Source organism: Mobula hypostoma, chromosome 4, assembly GCF_963921235.1.
Source record: "Mobula hypostoma chromosome 4, sMobHyp1.1, whole genome shotgun sequence".
Classification (NCBI taxonomy): Eukaryota; Metazoa; Chordata; class Chondrichthyes; order Myliobatiformes; family Myliobatidae; genus Mobula; species Mobula hypostoma.
The window spans coordinates 100,776,736-100,797,428 of NC_086100.1; the positions used below are offsets into that span (position 1 = coordinate 100,776,736).

Sequence of the window (20,693 nt, forward strand, 5' to 3'; positions counted from 1 at the left end):
ACCCTGAGAAATGATTACAACTGATGAATAGTCAACCGTCCATCTGGTCTGCAAAGTTTACTACATTTGTTGAAACATGGTGTTGTGCCTGTGGAAAGTTTTTGCCCACAGTTGACACTCCACCAAGGAGTGTTTTCTAAAATAGGCAACTCCCAGAGTACCCCTTTACCATGTTTCAGGTGTGACCTGCCTTTCCCAATGGAAGCATGCCAATATGTTTCTCATAAAGTTCATGTCATATTTTTAGTGCCCTGCTAATGACAATTGTTGGTTAAATTTTGATTTGTGATATACAGTGAAACTCCATTAATCTGATATACTTGGAACTTCGGTAGTACTGGGCTGACAGATTTTCCACATTGCTGGATATTACTCTTATTAATACTGCAATGCACATTTAATGTACTTTTTTTTAGATGTTACACAAAACTATAATAATTTTTCCAATGAAATGAGGGAAGTTAAAATTATCATGTATTGCATTGTACTACTGTTGCAAAGTTAACAAATTTCACGACATATACCAGTGATGTTTAACCCGATTCTGATTCTCTGTGTATTGCTTCAATACGTCTAATAGGAGGTGATTTTAAGAGTTTGTAACCAATGAAGTGGTTCCAGAGATTACTCAGACACAGTTAGTTTGTTGCAACTTTTATCCCTGGTTTTCATTCAGGTTTTCAAATGGATGACACATCAATTTTGTAGTGGAAGAATACCTTGGTGTCAGAAGGTTTATTAGAAAGGGAATGCAAAATGGCTTGGAACTTTTTATTTTGATCCACCTTATGAAATTGACCTGTTTCAGAAGCACTCCTCTGTCAACATGAGAATGTTGCCTTTGGGGAAATAAATTGGTTTGGCATTAACAGCAATTAAATTTGGGTATTGATCTCAAGGAGGATGTGTTAGGATATAAAATGCATGTAAAATGTTTCATCATTTTAAGCATGTTCTGCCCTTCTCTCTAGGGCTTTATTGGTTGCTTTTATTGATATCAGCAATAAAATGTTCCTTTTGTCTGTAGAAATCCTATTTATCTAGGCACACCTTGGAGCCGTGCCAACCCAGCAAACCGACAACCCCAATTAACCCTAACCTAATCACAGGACAATTTACAGTTACAATTAACTTATCCGGTATGTCTTTGGACTGTGGGAGGACCCAGAGTTAAACTCACAAGCCCAATTGAATTCTTTGAGGATGTGTATATGGATTTTAGATAAGGTGTTTGATAATGTTCCCCATGGTCAGCTCATTCAGAAGGTCAAGAGGCATAGGATTCAGAGAAATTTGGCTTTGTGATACAGAAGGTAGAGGGTGGTCATAGATGGAGATCAGTGACCAGCGGTGTGCCGCAGGGATCTGTTCTGGGACCCCTGCTCTTTATGATTTTTATAAATTATTTTGATGAGGATGTGGAAGGATGGGTTAGTAAGTTTGTAAATTACATGAAATCTGGTGGAGTTGTTGATAGTGTAGAAGTTTGTCATCGGTTACAGCAGGATATTGATAGGATACAGAGCTGGGTTGAGAAGTGGTAGATAGAGTTCAACGCAGAAAAGTATGAAGTGATTTTCTTTCAAAAGTCGAATTAAAAGGCAGAATACAGGTTTTATGGCAAAATTCTTAGCAATGTGGAGGAACTTGGGGATCTTGGGGTCCATGTGCATAGATCCCTCAAAGTTGCTGCACAAGTTGATAGGGTTGTTAGGAAGGCATATGGTCTTCATTAGTCAAGAGATTGAGTTCAAAACCATGAGGTAATGTTACAGCTCTATAAAACCCTAGTTAGACTACACTTGGAATAGTGTGTTCAGTTCTAGTCAAGTCATTACAAGGATGTGGAAGCTTTAGAGAGAGTGCAGTGGAGATTTATGAGAATGCTGCCTGGATTGGAGAAAGTGTCTTATGGGGATAAGCTAAGTGGGTTAGGACTTTTCTCTTTGAAGCAGAGGAGGATGAGAGGTGACTTAATAGAATTGTGCAAGATAAGATAGATTGGACAGCCAGAAACTGATCTCCAGGATGGAAATGGCTAATATGAGGGGCATAATTTTAAGATGATTGGAGGAAAGTATAGGGGGATGTCAGAGGTAGGTGTTTTTAAACTGAGAGTGGTTGGTGCATGGAACACTCTGCCAGATCAAGCCAGATATATTAGGGACATTTAATAAACTCTTAGATAGGCACATAGAGGGCTATGTGAGAATGTAAGATTAAATTGATTTAAGAGTAGATTAAAAGGTTGGCACAACATTGTAAGCTAAAGGGCTTGAACTGTGCTTTAGTGTTCTATGTTCTCTGTACAGTGAGCCATTGATGAATATTTTCAATATAGTGCAATACTTCGTGAGAACCCATTTGTAAGTTAAGGCTATTGTGACAGATTCACTCTTCACTTTATGATGTTGGAGTTTAATTGTGTGATAAATGGAAACTGTGTTTGCATCCTACCTATCAACACTCTGAGTGTCCCAAAGATCTTCAGAGCAATTGGGTTATTTTTGAGGTGCTAACACTCTATTTATAATATGACTAAACACATATGTTTTCTAAATATTTGTATTTATGTGACTTGTTCTCTGAATCATTGACATTTTCTTCTGGCCCATATTTAGCCTGTTGCAATCTGTCATCATCTAAATACGGCACTTCTCAGCAAATGCCCTGTAATTTGTGCCCAAGTAATATCAATTTCAGATAGTATAATGTGCCTCTCATCTACAAAGCAAATTCATAAAGGGAACTCTATGCTTTTGAATATGATGTAAAGTTCTGTGGGAAAATGAACTTCCAGAAGCTCTGTCACAATCCTTGAGCCACCTTTTTACAAACATCAACACACCTTGATCTCACCTTGATCTGGTTGTCTCTCACCCACTCCTCAATCCTTTCGCTAGCTCCCATCTCTTCTGTTTTTCACAATGACCTGTTCAATTCTGGTTCATATTCTTTGGACCACATCTCCAATATTGGACTCTTGCTTATTTCTGCTAAGTTTGCATCAGCACTACTTTAGTTTTGTCCACCGTCTTTTAATAAAAATCACCTTGTTATTTATGACGGACAGGGGTGTGAACCTCACTATTAACATGGTGCAGCTACTGCTTCAGAAGCCCTCTATTTTGTATCCAGTTCAACCCCCATATAAACATAAATATACACCATAATATTCTAATAGCATTAACATGCATCAACAAAGGTATAAAAGCATTTAACAATCCAAAGAAAAATGATGTTAGCTAACATGTTATTTCCATTGAATGTACTGTAACTCACAAACAGTGATTGATATTTGAAATTGTATCTGAAAGTATTCATTCAAATAAAAAGCAAGACAGGGCCTGGAACTCTGAACATGCAGATCAGCAGATATCCACACCATAATGTTGTTAAAGTAAAGAACACTTGGTTAACATCTAGTTTTAATATATTAATGCAGTTGAAGATTCAAATAACTTCAGAGCAGTTGCAAATATTTTCAGGAAAACAATTGGCCTCATTTTTAGTGACTGTAATAATTTATTATTCTGTTGATATTAAATCTTGATTTCATCAAGACAGTTTATAGAGAGGTGTGTATAATTGTTTTATGGAATCATAAATTCGTACAGGATTGAAGCAGGCCATTCAGCACAACTTGTCCTCTCTAACCTGTGGACACTACTCCTTATTTCTCATTGCCCAGCATTTGGTCCAGACCCTCTATCCCTCAGCAATTCAAGTGCTCATCTGGACACTTAAATGCCTACCAGGAAATGCTCCCCCCCAGGTGAAGAAAGTCCCTCTCATAGCCTTCCTAAATTTCTCACCGCACCCCCCAATGATATGTTGAAAGTTGTATCCGGATCTGAAATGCAGAAAGTTTTTCTGCAGTCTATTCTGAAGACAGTACAGCACTCTGACGTTGTGCTGATCTTCATGCTGGTTTATGCTAAATGTTCTCTACCTCCCCCCCCCCCAACTTAAAAGCTTGTCCTCTGGTGTCTGATATTTCTACCTTCAGGAAAAGATTCTGGCTGTCTAAGCATATCCTTAGTAATTTTATATGCCATAGTCCTTCCAGCATCAAGGACACCTTCAAAAGGCAATGCCTCAAAAAGTTAGATTATTAAGAACCCCCATCATCCAGGACAGGCCCTCTTCTCATTGCTACCATCAGGGAGGAGGTACAAAAGCCTGAAGACGCACACTCAGCATTTCAGGAATAGCTTTTTCCCTCCACAATCATATTTTTGAATGGACAATGAACCGATGTATGCTACCTCAATATTTTAATTCTTTTTATTTGCTCTACTTGTATAATTTAATTATATATTATTGTCATTTATGTTTGTTTATTATTGTTTGTTGCAATGTAGTGCTGCTGCAAAACAGCAAATTTCACAACAAATACCAGTGATATGAAACCTGATTTTGATATGTCCTCTGCACCCTCTAGCACAGCCACATTCTTTCTGTTGCATGGTGTTCAGAACTACACCCAGTACTCCAGTTGAGGTCTGAGCAACACTGGCCTTCTGTATTCAATACCTTGACTAATCACATATGCCTTCCTAGCCATGTTATGTACCTGCTTTGCCACCTTCAAATATCTGTGAACTTGCACACCAAAGTCCCTCTGTTGACCATACCATTCATGGTGGTTATTCTAGCCTTATTACCTGCTCCCAAAAGCATCACCACCCACAGATTAAACTCCATCTGCTACTTTACAACCCTTTTCATCAATATCTCTCTGCAACCTAGAACTAGCTTTCACACTATCAACAATTCCTCTGATTTTCATGTCATCCACAAACTGGGTGATCTTGCCTTTCATGATTACATCCAAGTTATTCATGTATATTACATCACAGCGCATGTCGCAGCAACAATCCTTGTGGGACACTACTACTCACTGGCATCTAATTGAAAAAAGAATAACAGCTTCATGTACAAAGAATCTGAAATGCAAATAATAAATGAGTAACATATATCTTTTCAATATTTTAGAATTTTTTTTTCTGAGTAATGCCACAGCAAAAGCATCACATTTTGTCCTTTGTAACTGCATGGCCCTGTTATTTGTTAATCAATTCCTTACTATGCATCGAAGTCTTAAGTCAAAATAAAATTTATTCTAAGGCGATTTGTTAATGTGGGGGGGGGCAAAAGAGCAAATGTCATTAAGTTAGTATTGACACAAAGTCCTAATTATGAGATATATTTAAAGATGCTAAAACCTACTTCTATGTTGTATAAGGAGATGTTACCAATCTCCATCTGCTATTTTGTCTGTATTTCTGATATCAGTATTTCATTATATTTAACAGGAGAAAAGCCATTTGAATGCAACATCTGTGGGAAGCACTTTTCACAGGTAAAGATAAAAATGCATTTAAAATATAGTTGAATTTTATTGAGTCCAAGTTTGATACCTTGAATGGTACAGGTTCTGTCGGTTTGCATTACAGCATAACCCAGTGATCTAATAATAAATTATTCTGGTGTATATCTAATGTGTTTAAAGATTTTTAAAAACACATACCATATGAATATGTAGTGTTGTGTTAAGTGACAGGGCACTAAATCACTTCTATTTTGTATTCCAAAGGAGCTGTTATCACATTGTCACATTAGTATTCTACAAACATTAATCATGGGCAGGTAGCAACGTTGGACGATAAGCTCTCTCACTTCATTCTCTTTTGGTGCCATGTTATAGAAGATATACAGATACACTGAAGAGAATGTAGGAGTAATACCAGAAATGTCATGGTGTATTAATCACCAAAAAAAATGAGCCTACTTTATATATGACAAAAGAAGGTTGAGGGGTGAATATTCATAAAATACATTTAATATTTTTTCATAAAATGTTTATTGGCCCATCAAGTGAATGCCAGCTGTCAATCGCATTCCCTCACTTATAACATTAACCCACTCTGTCTCATGTGTCCATTAATTCCATCCTGATTTTCCTACCATTCACACATAGTGTGGATAATTAACCTACCAACTCATTTGTGTCCCAGAGAAAGTCCATGTGGTTAGAGAGAGAACATGCAAACTGTGTACAGAAGGTACAGGAGATCTTTGCTGTACCTTGGCTATTGGAGTTGTGAGCCACCAGTACTACCTGCTGCATCACCGTACCATCCTGACTGATGTCTTTAAAATGATAAAAGATCTTAATGGGGAAAGGGAAAATTCTGGAAATACTCAGCAAGGTCTGGGAGAGTTGGTGTTTCACCTTATAAAGTGGGCGAGAAAGCATTGCCCTATGATGGTGCCACTATTTCTGTCACAAGAGGAGCTGCATGTTGCTGTCCATTTCCCCAGCATTTACTGATTTTATTTTGGATTTCAGCAACTATATTTTTGCTGTCAAAAAGTTTTGATAGAGGGGATATAGAGAAAATATCTCCTTTTGTGGGGAAGAAAGTATTCACCTATAATTTCAACAGGGAATTGAGAAGAAATTCCTTTCCACAATGAACAATGGGAATGTGGAACTCACTACCACAGGAATGATTGAGGCAAATGCAATGGAAGTATGGAAGAGGAAGCTAGACAAGGATTTGAGAGAAGGAAAAACAGTAAATAAGCAAAAATAGGAATAGGTGGGTTGGAACATAAATGCTGGCATGGTTTTTATTTTCATATTATTTTAATAGGGTGGCAGAGTGGAGGTACGTCTCTACCAAAGGAGGTGTAAGGTCCTCCGTCCCTCTACTAGCCTGCAGATCACCCTTGGGTAAGGTATAGCATCTGCTTAACACCCCACAACCCCCGATCATGGTCACGTGAAGCCATGTGAGATGCTAGTGGATGGTCATATGGGCAGGTGGTGCATATCACAAGTCCTGGTTATGCGACCACTGACGCCAGGCAGACAATCTCTGAAGACTGTCGATAGTGGTCACCCATCCTGTAAAGACACTGCCCAGAAGGCGGCAATGGCAAACCACTACTGTAGAAAAATTTGCCAAGAACAATCATGGTCATGGGAACAATGAACGCCCACTTCATACGACAAGGCACATAATGACAATGATTATTATTATTTTAATATTTACACTTTTTTCAGAGTTCAGAATTTCTTGTGACATAGAAGATGGCCATTCAGCTTCTCATGTTTATGCTGTTTCTCAGGCCATTTTTATCAGTCCCAATCCTCATCTCCCACATGCCTACGGACTCTGAATTGTTCCCAATTCTGTAACACCAACGTACCAATGTGTCTATGATTGTAGGAAAACCCATTCAGTGATGGGAAGAATTTATAAACTCCACATAGATAGTGAGGAACAAAGATCTTCAAGTGCTGAATCTGGAGTGAGAAAAAAACAAACTACAGAAGGAACTCAGCATCTATGAGGCAAAAGGATAGTCGCTATTTTGGGTCAGGACACTGCATCAGGCCTTCACCATGGACATTCAGACCCTACAGACGCCCTAAGGCTTTGTGGCTGTCAGAACATAAATCCAAAAGTTCTTCTCTATTAAGTCTCCTGATGAAGGGTCTTAACCCAAAATGTCAGCTGTTTATTCCCCTCCATAGAGGCTGCCTGACCAGCATTTAGTGTTTGTTGCTTTGGATTTCCAGCATCTGCAGAATCTCTTGTGTTTATAACACTCTCCTCTGCCTGGCAGAACTTGTTTTTACTCTGAGCCACTCCCCTTAATTTCTATGAATCAAAGGTGCCAACTCCATTTGGTACTTGATTGCCATTCCTTCTCCTTACTGTCCAGTCTTCCATTCAATCTCCCCAGCCCTGATCTGCAGTCTACCCTAATAATTCTGCTCACTCTGTCATTACACCTTTATGTATACATAACCATGTGCAACCCTTTTCCATCAAACACAATGCATGTTTATCTGACACAAACACAAGGAAATCTGCAGATGCTGGAATTTCAAGCAACACACACAAAAATTGCTGGTGAACGCAGCAGGCCAGGCAGCATCTATAGGAAGAGGTACAGTCGATGTTTCGGGCCGAGTCCTGACAAAAGGTCTTGACCTGAAACGTCGACTGTACCTCTTCCTATAGATGCTGCCTGGCCTGCTGCGTTCAACAGCAATTTTTATGTGTGTTGCTTGTTTATCTAAAACTGTTTGTTCTATATTCCCTTGAGAGAATTACTCTGCATTTGCACCTTCAGCTACTTTTTGTTCCTTCATGTCACTTCCTTCACTATACATCATTGCCCCTTTAGTCTCTTAACCTCCTGTCTCCTACCCTATCATGATTGCAGATTTCCAGTAACAACAGTCTTGATCTATTATTCTTTACGTGAAACAGTGAGGCAGGTAATCTAGTTCCTCAATATAGATGCAACACCAAAGTACACGTGGCATAAGCAGATTTATGCAATGAGGTTGCCAGTTGTATTTTGCCTGCATTTTTAATCAAGTCCAGATCTTTCCAAATCAAATTCAGCCAATTTTTTTTTGAACAGTTTAAAACCATTAGGCAGAAAAGTAGAAATAGATTGCTACATGAAGGACCACTACTTTCCTTTCCAGTTTTACACCACAATTCTAATAATTAATTCAATTCAAACATGAAACATCTCATATTGTTCCATTTAAAGACCTGCAGGGTAACTTGAATCCTAGGGGGACCAATATCCTGGCAGGGAGATTAGCGAGGGCTACTGAGGTGACTTTAAACTAGAATGGTTGGGGGGTGGGAATCAAATTAAAGAGGCTAGGCGTGAGGAGGTTAGTTCACAACAGGGGGATGGGAACCAGTGCAGAGAGACAGAGGGGTGTAAAGTGAGGGTAGAAGCAAAAAGTACTAAGGAGAAAAGTAAAAGTGGCAGGCTGACAAATCCAGGGCAAGCATTAAAAAGGGCCATTTTTCAACATAATTGTATAAGGGCTAAGAGAGTTGTAAAAGAGGGCCTGAAGGCTTTGTGTGTCAATGCAAGCAACATTCGTAATAAGGTGGATGAATTGAAAGTGCAGATTGTTATTAATGATTATGATATAATTGGGATCACAGAGACATGGCTCCAGGGTGACCAAGGATGGGAGCTCAACGTTCAGGGATATTCAATATTCAGGAGGGATAGACATGAAGGAAGGGGAGGTGGGGTGGCGTTGCTGGTTAAAGAAGAGATTAACGCAATAGAAAGGAAGGACATAAGCCAGGAAGATGTGGAATCGATATGGGTAGAGCTGCGTAACACTAAGGGGCTGAAGACGCTGGTGGGAGTTGTGTACAGGCCACCTAACTGTAGTAGTGAGGTCGGAGATGGTATTAAACAGGAAATTAGAAATGTGTGCAATAAAGGAACAGCAGTTATAATGAGTGACTTCAATCTACATGTAGATTGGGTGAACCAAATTGGTAAAGGTGCTGAGGAAGAGGATTTCTTGGAATGTATGAGGGATGGTTTTTTGAACCAACATGTCGAGGAACCAACTAGAGAGCAGGCTATTCTGGACTGGGTTTTGAGCAATGAGGAAGGGTAAATTAGCAATCTTGTCGTGAGAGGCCCCTTGGGTAAGAGTGACCATAATATGGTGGAATTCTTCATTAAGATGGAGAGTGACACAGTTAATTCAGAAACAAAGGTTCTGAACTTAAAGAGGGGTAACTTTGAAGGTATGAGACGTGAATTAGCTAAGATAGACTGGCAAATGACACTTAAAGGATTGACGGTGGATATGCAATGGCAAGCATTTAAAGGTTGCATGGGTGAACTACAACAATTGTTCATCCCAGTTTGGCAAAAGAATAAATCAAGGAAGGTAGTGCACCCGTGGCTGACAAGGGAAATTAGGGATAGTATCAATTCCAAAGAAGAAGCATACAAATTAGCCAGAGAAAGTGGCTCACCTGAGGACTGGGAGAAATTCAGAGTTCAGCAGAGGAGGACAAAGGGCTTAATTAGGAAGGGGAAAAAAGATTATGAGAGAAAACTGGCATGGAACATAAAAACTGACTGTAAAAGCTTTTATAGATATGTAAAAAGGAAAAGACTGGTAAAGACAAATGTAGGTCCCCTACAGACAGCAACAGGTGAATTGATTATGGGGAGCAAGGACATGGCGGACCAATTGAATAATTACTTTGGTTCTGTCTTCACTAAGGAGGACATAAATAATCTTCCAGAAATAGTAGGGGACAGAGGGTCCAGTGAGATGGAGGAACTGAGCGAAATACATGTTAGTAGGGAAGTGGTGTTAGGTAAATTGAAGGGATTGAAGGCAGATAAATCCCCAGGGCCAGATGGTCTGCATCCTAGAGTGCTTAAGGAAGTAGCCCAAGAAATAGTGGATGCATTAGTGATAATTTTTCAAAACTCGTTAGATTCTGGACTAGTTCCTGAGGATTGGAGGGTGGCTAATGTAACCTCACTTTTTAAAAAAGGAGGGAGAGAGAAACCGGGGAATTACAGACCGGTTAGCCTAACGTCGGTGGTGGGGAAACTGCTGGAGTCAGTTATCAAAGATGTGATAACAGCACATTTGGAAAGCGGTGAAATCATCGGACAAAGGCAGCATAGATTTGTGAAAGGAAAGTCATGTCTGACGAATCTCATAGAATTTTTTGAGGATGTAACTAGTAGAGTGGATAGGGGAGAACCAGTGGATGTTGTATATTTGGATTTTCAAAAGGCTTTTGACAAGGTCCCACACAGGAGATTAGTGTGCAAACTTAAAGCACACGGTATTGGGGGTAAGGTATTGATGTGGATGGAGAATTGGTTAGCAGACAGGAAACAAAGAGTGGGAATAAACGGGACCTTTTCAGAATGGCAGGCGGTGACTAGTGGGGTACCGCAAGGCTCAGTGCTGGGACCCCAGTTGTTTACAATATATATTAATGACTTGGATGAGGGAATTAAATGCAGCATCTCCAAGTTTGCGGATGACACGAAGCTGGCTGGCAGTGTTAACTGTGAGGAGGATGCTAAGAGGATGCAGAGTGACTTGGATAGGTTGGGTGAGTGAGCAAATTCATGGCAGATGCAATTTAATGTGGATAAATGTGAAGTTATCCACTTTGGTGGCAAAAATAGGAAAACAGATTATTATCTGAATGGTGGCCGATTAGGAAAAGGGGAGGTGCAACGAGACCTGGGTGTCATTATACACCAGTCATTGAAAGTGGGCATGCAGGTACAGCAGGCGGTGAAAAAGGCGAATGGTATGCTGGCATTTATCGCGAGAGGATTCGAGTACAGGAGCAGGGAGGTACTACTGCAGTTGTACAAGGCCTTGGTGAGACCACACCTGGAGTATTGTGTGCAGTTTTGGTCCCCTAATCTGAGGAAAGACATCCTTGCCATAGAGGGAGTACAAAGAAGGTTCACCAGATTGATTCCTGGGATGGCAGGACTTTCATATGAAGAAAGACTGGATGAACTGGGCTTGTACTCGTTAGAATTTAGAAGATTGAGGGGGGATCTGATTGAAACGCATAAAATCCTAAAGGGATTGGACAGGCTAGATGCAGGAAGGTTGTTTCCGATGTTGGGGAAGTCCAGAACAAGGGGTCACAGTTTGAGGATAAAGGGGAAGCGTTTCAGGACCGAGATTAGGAAAAACTTCTTCACACAGAGAGTGGTGAATCTGTGGAATTCTCTGCCACAGGAAACAGTTGAGGCCAGTTCATTGGCTATATTTAAGAGGGAGTTAGATATGGCCCTTGTGGCTACGGGGATCAGGGGGTATGGAGGGAAGGCTGGGGCGGGGTTCTGAGTTGGATGATCAGCCGTGATCATAATTAATGGTGGTGCAGGCTCGAAGGGCCGAATGGCCTACTCCTGCACCTATTTTCTATGTTTCTATGAATGGGGTAAGCTTGGTGAGGTTTATAACTATGTACTGTTGTGTATCTTTGGCTAGGTCTTATTACAAAGTACCAAAAACACACGTGGATCCATTCATAAGCATGTTTATTACTTGCAAAGAGAAGATCATGTCCACTCCATGAGTGGGTGGCAGACAGCTTCTGTTCTACAGCTTACAAAGTTCGTTTTTTATACAAGTTTTCAGGCTACTCTTTACTTGTTATCTGTTCTAGGAGTCAGCTCTTCCACTTAGCAGCTGCAGTACTTTTATTCAAGGCCACACAATGTGCCAAAATTAACTAAGTTACAGAATGAACAATGATCAGAATGTGCCTCCTGCCACATACACATTTAACACAGCACTCTGGGATTATACAGGTTCTATTTTGTCACATCACAACATTAAATACATTTAAAAATCTCAAAGCTTCAAATGTATTTCCTCAATATGTATATTTATAATTGCCACTTAAATAACTTGTGCACATCTTATGCTTGATGTGGTATGATAAAGCTTACATGGTTTAATTGATGATTTATCTTTTATAATGTTATTATGTTTTTGTATGCTGTTGCAAACACCTTTGATGGGCAGAGAAATTATTGTATTAAAGTACATTGGCCTTCATATTTGACCTAGAACAGAGCAAGTTATTCAGTTGCATGGGAGATTTCAAGGCACCTTAAAAACATTATTACCTTTCTATATGTCATAGTGTTCTGCAGTATAGAAAAGGTACCCTCAACCCATCTCATCCATGCCAATCATTTTGCTCATCCACACTCATCCCATTTCCCGCATTAAACCTCTTTGATACTCTGTGTATCTAAATGTTTCTTAAACATACTTATTGTATCTGACACCACCACTGACAGTGAGTTCCAGATATCCATCTGACAGGGCACTCTATCTTAGTGGTGCAGTGAAAAGCATGGTGGTAAGCAGACAAGTGGAAGGTTAATTGTTTGAAATTGTGTATAACTTTGTGTTGTGAGTTTAAGATACATGGGCTTAAATTTTGATTTTTTTTTTGTTAACCAGGCTGGAAATCTGCAAACTCATTTACGACGACATTCTGGTGAAAAGCCATACATTTGTGAAATCTGTGGTAAAAGGTAACATGAAGGGTCTTCCTGTTTACTCTTTTCCATAGATGCTGCCTGCCCTGCTGAGTTCCTTGAGCATTTTGTGTGTTACTTTGGATGTCCAGCATCTGCAGATTTTCTTGTGTTTGTGTATTAACAATCCATTTTAAAGTGGACTGTTGTTAATTATTTTTTGCAGCTTGAACTGCTTATAGAAGACTTAACCAGAAGAAGTATCTTGATGGTTTGCAGATGCTGCAGAACATCCCAGATTTTGGGTGGCGCAGTAGCATAGTGGTTAGCTCAAGGCTTTACAGTACTAATGACCTGGGTTCAATTCTGGCCATTGCCTGTAATGAGCTTGTACATTCCCATCGTGATCGCATGGGTTTCCTCCAGCTGCTTCAGTTTCTTCCCACGGTCCAAAGACTTACCGTTTGGTAAGTTAATTGGTCATTGTAAATTGTCCTGTGATTAGACTAGAGTTAAATTGGGGGTTGCTGGGTGGCACAGCTCAAAGAGCTGGAAGGGCCTGTTCTGTGCTGCATCTCAATAAATAAATAAAAGGTTGTTATTTCTTCCTGGCCAAGCCCTGATTAAAGGAAGGAACTGAGGTGGGGGGGGGGCGGAATGAAGATGCAACTGAGGTCCAGCGGATATAGTGAGGCACATGGGGTTGATGATCTTTGAGATCTAAGGAGTCCTTAGTTTTGTCAAGTTGGGATACATGTTTGGATATTTGCCAAAACTTTAACTTTCAACACTGCAATGCTTTATTTTGTGTGTGTATAATTCCAATAATTTGAAAGGTTATTAACACAATATAAAAAGCGGATTTGTGGCAAAGAATGTATTCTTAAGAATGGGATTTTAAAATGTAATATATTTCTGTACTACAGATAGAAGTAAAGTAAGCCTTCAAAGGAAGTATGATAACCATTCACAGTTACTATAAATGTCTGTAATGTTAGACATTCATAAGATTTCAGGTATTGGACATTTGATTAAGATTTTTTTTGGAAGTAAGTGAAACTCTTGCATAAGAAAATGTAATACATTGAAAGCTGATCTGCAGTTTTTAAAGTAACAGAATTAACTTTATCTTTAAAGCCTTGTCCTTTTACAGATTTGCTGCCTCAGGTGATGTACAGCGCCACATTGTTATTCACACAGGCCAGAAGCCTCACTTATGTGACATTTGTGGTCGAGGTTAGTGATTTAAATATTTTATTTGTGTTGATTTGCAAATTTAGACCCTGAAAGGAAGGCAGAGACTAATTTCAAATGGAAAATTCTGTTTGTTTTTAGTAATGCTGCCTTTTGAAATGCCATGATTAAAGCATTGCTGAAAGTGGATGATAGTACAAGCTTGATTCATAAATTCTAATATAGTTCACTATTCATTACGGTGCGTGTGTGTATATATATATATATGACTTTAATATGTTTAACTTTCTGACAAAAAGAAGGAATGCAAATATTTTGGTGAGGATTTCCAATTTCTTTATTTCTGGTATCCTACACACTGTTTTCTTGCCCTGTTTTTCAAGCCATAGCATCTGATCAAGTAAAATAAATATAGAGAACTGTGTGACAGTGCACCAATAGAACATGCTGCTACGTAATTTAGTTACCCTTTCAGCTTTATTTGCAATTTACGTCATGGAAAGCAGATAGAGTTCCTGTTAATTCACCTGATCATGCATCCTTTAAATTATATTTTTGAGTTGTAATTCCAGCCACAGCAACAAAAGGCTCCAATTTGCTCTTGAGCTCTGGAATTCCCTTCCACAACTTACTCACTCATTATCTGTCTTTCATCTTTTAAGTTGCTCTTTGAACTCCATGATGGCTACCCAAGAAATCCTTATGCCTTTGATAGAAAGTGATCTTAGGAAGTGACTTAGAATACGTTGATATTTGTTGTGTGCTATACAAGTATAATCTTCCACTGCTTTGAGATTCTAGTAGCAGCACTGCGTTTTACTACCAGTTTAGGGAATTTGTACTACTTGTGTTGCGTTATGTTGCCATATCATTAATGTTAAACTTCTTTGTTCAAGGTTTCAGTAACTTCAGTAATTTAAAGGAGCACAAGAAGACACACAGTGCTGATAAATTGTTCACTTGTGATCAGTGTGGGAAATCATTTAACATGCAGAGGAAGCTTGTCAAGCACAGAATCCGTCATACAGGAGAGCGACCATATAACTGCTTAACATGTGGTGGGTTTATTGATAAAACTGGAGAAGCTGTGTTGTTCTCTTCAGTTACAAAAAAAAACAGGAGATTTAATAAAGCCATAGAAGGGCACGACTGATTTAAGTAGTGGGCCAAAGATGTGTTCTCATTACTGTTCAAGCTGTTCATGGACCAGGATCAACGATTCCAAATGATGTGCAGAAAACTTTATCACTGGAGAGATTGGTTTGGTCATGGAGTTCACTGCCTAAAAGGCTGGTGGAAACAGTGTCAGTAAGGGCTTTAAATAGGGAATTGGCATGTTCTCTGGGCAAAATAATTTTAGGGAGAATATGACTAAGCTAGCATGGATTTGATAACTGAGTAGCTATAGCAATTCTTTAAGATATTCAAAGCCTTAAGTTATTATTTGCCTTAAATGTATATTGGCTTACTGATTGCTCAAGCTTCTCCAGATAGTGGGTGGATTATATTGGTCAGGTATGCTCTCTGGTGGTTCTAAATGATGTGCTTATTTGCCCGGGAAGTGCCAATACAATTCATGTAACTCAATTCATGTGCTGCAACATGTTTTGAGCAGATATGAGCAGGCACAATATGAACAAAATTCTATACCTGTTCATTTTTGTTCCTTCTTCAAAAAACATAGCTGAGCTCATGTCACTTGTGGAAGCAGATTCCTGATGATGAACAATATGAGTAATGTACCTATGGTATGGTCTCTTATTTTATTTTGCAGGAAAACGGTTTGCAGGATCTGGTGACTTACGTCGTCATGTCCGTACACACACTGGTGAAAGGCCATACAGCTGTGAGACATGTGGAAAGTGCTTCACCCGTTCTGCTGTTCTGCACCGACATAAGCGAATGCACTGCAGATACAATGGCGATCATGATCTAAGAAATGAGGAAATTGATAGCTCCGAGGAAAATTACCAGCAAGCTGCAGAGCAAAGATCTCCAAACTCTGAACCGCTCAGCCAAGTTATGCAAGTTGCCTTGTTGCCTGTATCTCCTTTAGATAAGCTTCGAGGTGACCCAGAACAACCTTCTCTTGGAGTGCCTGAGCAGTCAGCACCCATGCATGAGAATTCTCATTCTGAATATAATTCGCTGGTACAACAAGTGGATGACCAACAAAACAAGATGATCTTGGGCTCTGCCAAAACCCACAAACCCCAAGCTCCACACCAACACAGTACAGACACTGTTGTCAGGCCTGAAGAGTCCTTATCTTCCCAAAACTCCTCGACTGTGCGACCATCAGTGACTAGTCTGGATATTCACATCAATGTGCCCTTTGGAAATCACACACCTAGTGTTTCATATCGAGCGAATGAGGGACCTTTCCTCTCTAGCCTGACATTGTGGGGTCTAGCTATGAAAACTTTACAAAATGATAATGATTTAGATCACTGACAGTTATTTGCTAGCTAATTACGTGGCAATTTAAAAGCACTTTGAGTTTATTTTTGCTGTGATTGATGGATCAAGGAGAAATGTATTTTTGTAGGTTTCAATAAATGTAATCTTAGATATTTAATGAAATCTGATTAATAGGACCATATGGTAATTGATAGTGTATATTATGTAAAGAGGATAATTTTGTCCTTTAAGAAAACATGTCCCAATATAGCCAGTAAATCCATGAATGAAAGTATATCAATGCTTTGCAGCTAGGTATTCAAAGCAGTTTTAAAATTCATCAATGGTCTTCCCCTTTTAAGTCAAAAACATTGGTTCTCTTCAAGTCTTTGACACTTATCATTGGGATCACCTGTTGGTTCTGAAATAAATAATGAACAGAAATACAGTACATGGTAGAGAAATGGTTATATAGTATTTACCTGTTATTACCGAAACATTTTTTGTTTTTTTTTCTGACATGAGATAGGAGATTGTTGGCAAGGTAAACATTCCTAATTATCCTTGAGGTGGAGAAAGTGATGATGAACTGTTATATTGAACTGTGTTTTGTGGTGAATATATGTCTACTGCTATAGTGCAGAGGTTTTAGAAAGCTATAAAGAAATAGTGATGTATTTTCTTGCCAGGATTGTATGTGTCCTGGCTATGGATCTTGCAAGTTCAAGTTTATTGTCACTCAACTATACATGTGTATACTGCTAAACAAAACATTGTTCCCCTGGACCCATCCCATCCATTCATCATCGAGGTTGATGCACCAGATGTTGGCATTGAAGCTGTACTCTCTCAGTATTCTTCTGTAGATACTTGGCTGTACCCATGTGTTTTTCTTTCCCGTCGCTTGACTCCTGAGGAGTGTAACAATGCTATTGGGAACTGAGAACTTCTGGCTATCAAGGAGCCCCTGGAGGCATGGTGACACTGGCTGGAGGGAGAAGAGCACATTGTTCTTATGTGGACAGATCACAGGAACCTTTCCTGCATTTGTGACGCCAAGACCCAATTCCCCTCAAGCCCGTTGGGCTCTCCTCTTCATCTGGTTTAATTTCAACTTCTCTTACTACCCTAGCAACAAGAATACCAAGGCCAATGCTATCTCCTGACAGTTTGACATCTCTGAGGACAACACCAATCGAGAACCCATCTTTCCTTACTTGTGCATAGCTGCTCTGGTGATTTGGGGAATAGAAACAGGTGAGAGCTACCCAATAGTCAGATCCAGGCCCAGGTGGGAGACTTCCCAACCTATTGTTTGTGCCTGCCATAATGTGTCCCGGAGTGTTGGAATGAGGTCACTCTTCCTGTCTGATTGGCCATCCAGGGACTGGAAATTCTAGAGACAATTTTGGTGGCTGACTCTGTCCCAAAATATTTACAACTTCATCTCTGCCTGTTCCACTTGTGCCCAGAGCAAGATATTATGCCAGTGCCCTATTTGTCTGTTATGGCTGCTGCTTGTGCCTCACCGCCCCTGGTCCCATTGCTCAATGGATTATATCATTGGTCTGCCTCCATCAGATGGGAACATGAAGATGGATTCTGGTAGTTGTGGACCAGTTCTCTAAAGCACCCCACTTCATTGCTCTCTCCAATCTCCCGTCAGCTCATGAGACTGCCACCCTTAAGGTTCAGCACATGTTCAGGCTGCATGCCTTCCCTCAGGGCATTGTGTCTGATTGAGGACCACAGTTCATGCCCCATTTTTGGAAGGCTTTTGGGAGCCATGTACTGAATAATGAATTCTGAAGCATGATTCTGGATACTTCTGTAACACAATGGAACATGAATTTACTGGCCTCTCTGAAGAATAACAATATTCTGTTTCTGAGGACAGTAGTCAGATATATGAAAGGGTGTAGTTACCTTGGTATCTCACTAGTTCAGGCAACTGTTGACTATAGTTTGGAGTTCCCATAACGCCATCTACACTTCATGAAGATCATCAGCCCCTCATTGGCTAAGCTGTAGTGACAGGTCTATCATTGAGCATGTACATGCAGCAAAGGCAAAGACAAGACTAATGCATACAGAATGGTGTATGTGCCTATTGTTTAAAATAGAGAAGAACATCATTCGTTAGTTTTAAAACTAGAATGCTTATTTTATACAACTTTTTTTCTTTGCATAGTGGTCAAATGGGTTGATGGCCAATGAGAAGAGAATGCAAATTGGGCTGATAATGAAAGCAATATATGGTTGTAGTTGCTGACAATACATATGGGTGAGTTCTGCAGACACAACTTAGGTTGTCTCCTTTGTTACTTATCCAGGCTTTCTCTAATGCCCCTGCCCACCAGCTTGTGTCCAATGAATTTTCCTCATAATGTCAGAGTTCTGAAGCAGGCACCTGACCAACAGGAATTTTGGGATCTCCTCTGCTGAGTTTTGCAGTTCTGCCTCGGAATATTACAGGCCATGGAAAAGCGGCTGTCGTTTAATGAAGCAATAGCTTTGCTCTGTCATTAACCGAGGTGTGTGAGTCTCGCAAAACAATGTAACAATCTCAGTCTGAGAAGACTGAAATGCACTTTACTGTTTGAGTAGTGATACTGAACAGCAAACGGTGATATGTTACAAATGTCTCCATCCACAGAATGGAATAAGTTAAAAGTTCATTGAGCAACTGTTGGCATGTATCCATGCTTTGCTCTGAGCAAGCTCTGCATGCTTCTGTGCATTCTCAGTCCTGCTTTATCCCAAGGGGCATGCTGACTTTACTTCTGAGAGAAAAGAGTTTGTGGAGAAGAAGTGAAATCAATACAGAATTCTTCAGCACCTGTTGCAGCTTTCCCTGCAGTACTTAACAGCAGGTATCAATGTTTGGACATCACCAATCACTTTTTGAATTACAGAAATGATCAGAAGATATCAAATCACCAACTAACCTTTCAGCAATTGATGGCCCCTTTAAACAGCACAGAGGAACTAGGAACAGGAGTATAGATCACATTGCCTCTCAATCCTGTTCTGCCATTCATCAAAATTATGGCTGATTTCCTACCTTGGCATCAATTTCCTGTACCATTTTCTCTGTTTCCCTTTCCACTTTTATCTAGAAATTTACTACTCTCAGCTCTGAAGGAGCTCAATCTCACATCCCTTTGTAGTTCCAAAAGTCTTTGAAGTGAAGAAGTTCCTCCTTTTGCGATCCGACGCCAACCTTATTTTCCCAATCCCCTTGCATATTGAAGCCCCCCAATACAATTGTGTCATTACCCTTATTGCATGCCTTTTCCTGCTCCCTTTGCAATCTCAACCCCACATCTTGACTACTATTTGGAGGCCTATGTAAGATTTCCGTAATGTTTTTTTATCCTTGCAGTTTTTTAACTCCACCCACAGAGAGTCAACATTCTCTGATCCTAAGTCACCTCTTTCTAAAGATGTAATTCTATCTCTTACCAACAGCCACACCACTGTCTATGCCTTCCTGCCTGTCCATTCGATACAAAGTATATCCTTTGATGTTAAGCTCCCAACTATGGCCTTTTTTTAGCCCCGACTCTGATGCTCACTGTATCATTCTAACCAATCTCTAATTGTGCCACATGTTCATCCTCCTTATTTCTGATGCTACGTGCATTTAAATATCGCACCTTCAGTCCTGCATTCTTTACACTTTTGAATTTTGCCTCTATGGTACAATTTAACTCTTTGCTCTGTCTGAATTTGTACCCAATCATTGGCTTGTCCTTCCTTACATTCATGTTACATCCATCATCTACTTGTAAACTTGCTGGCTTGTCCTTAGCTCTATCATGCTGGTTTCCTTCCCCCAGCCATAAAGCTGGATGTGATTCCATTTAACCTCAGCACACCTGCCTTTACCTTGGGGGAGTGCCTGTGTAGCCAAGAAGCTCAAATACAAGTATTCTTAATAAATGGAGCCTTCTGGCATCAGTAGAATCTACAGCACACATATCACTGAGTTAACTTTTCTAAGACACCACAAGAGTGTTGAAAATTTATGGGCAACACAGTGTCACAGCAGAGCTTCACTGCTTCATCACTCAGGCTTCAGTCCAGATCCCGAGTTCTGTTTGTGCAGAATTTGCCCATCCTCTCCTGTGACTTTATCAGATCCCTTGAGTTTCCTCCTATATTCCAAAGGTGTGCAGATTGCTATGTGACTACTTAGTTTAAACACACCCGTGTTGCAGAGGCAAACCTGCCTGCCA

At 39.9% G+C, this 20,693-nt stretch overlaps 1 protein-coding gene across 5 annotated transcripts in view; it reads left to right on the plus strand.

The window, feature by feature from the left end:
* The window catches only part of zbtb49 (zinc finger and BTB domain containing 49), a 34,783-nt gene extending 17,887 nt beyond the window's left edge, over positions 1–16,896 (plus strand). For 2 of the 5 annotated variants that reach the window (XM_063046301.1, XM_063046300.1), the window contains 5 exons: positions 5,319–5,365; positions 12,842–12,915; positions 14,012–14,094; positions 14,949–15,110; positions 15,827–16,896. In XM_063046301.1, coding sequence (XP_062902371.1) covers positions 5,319–5,365; positions 12,842–12,915; positions 14,012–14,094; positions 14,949–15,110; positions 15,827–16,506 — 1,046 coding nt within the window. In that variant the 3' untranslated portion in view covers positions 16,507–16,896. Of the gene's footprint in view, positions 1–5,318; positions 5,366–6,662; positions 6,743–12,841; positions 12,916–14,011; positions 14,095–14,948; positions 15,111–15,826 lie in introns of those variants that run through there. The other 3 variants (XM_063046303.1, XM_063046304.1, XM_063046302.1) reach the window with 3 other exon arrangements.
* The last annotated feature ends 3,797 nt before the right edge of the window (positions 16,897–20,693 follow it).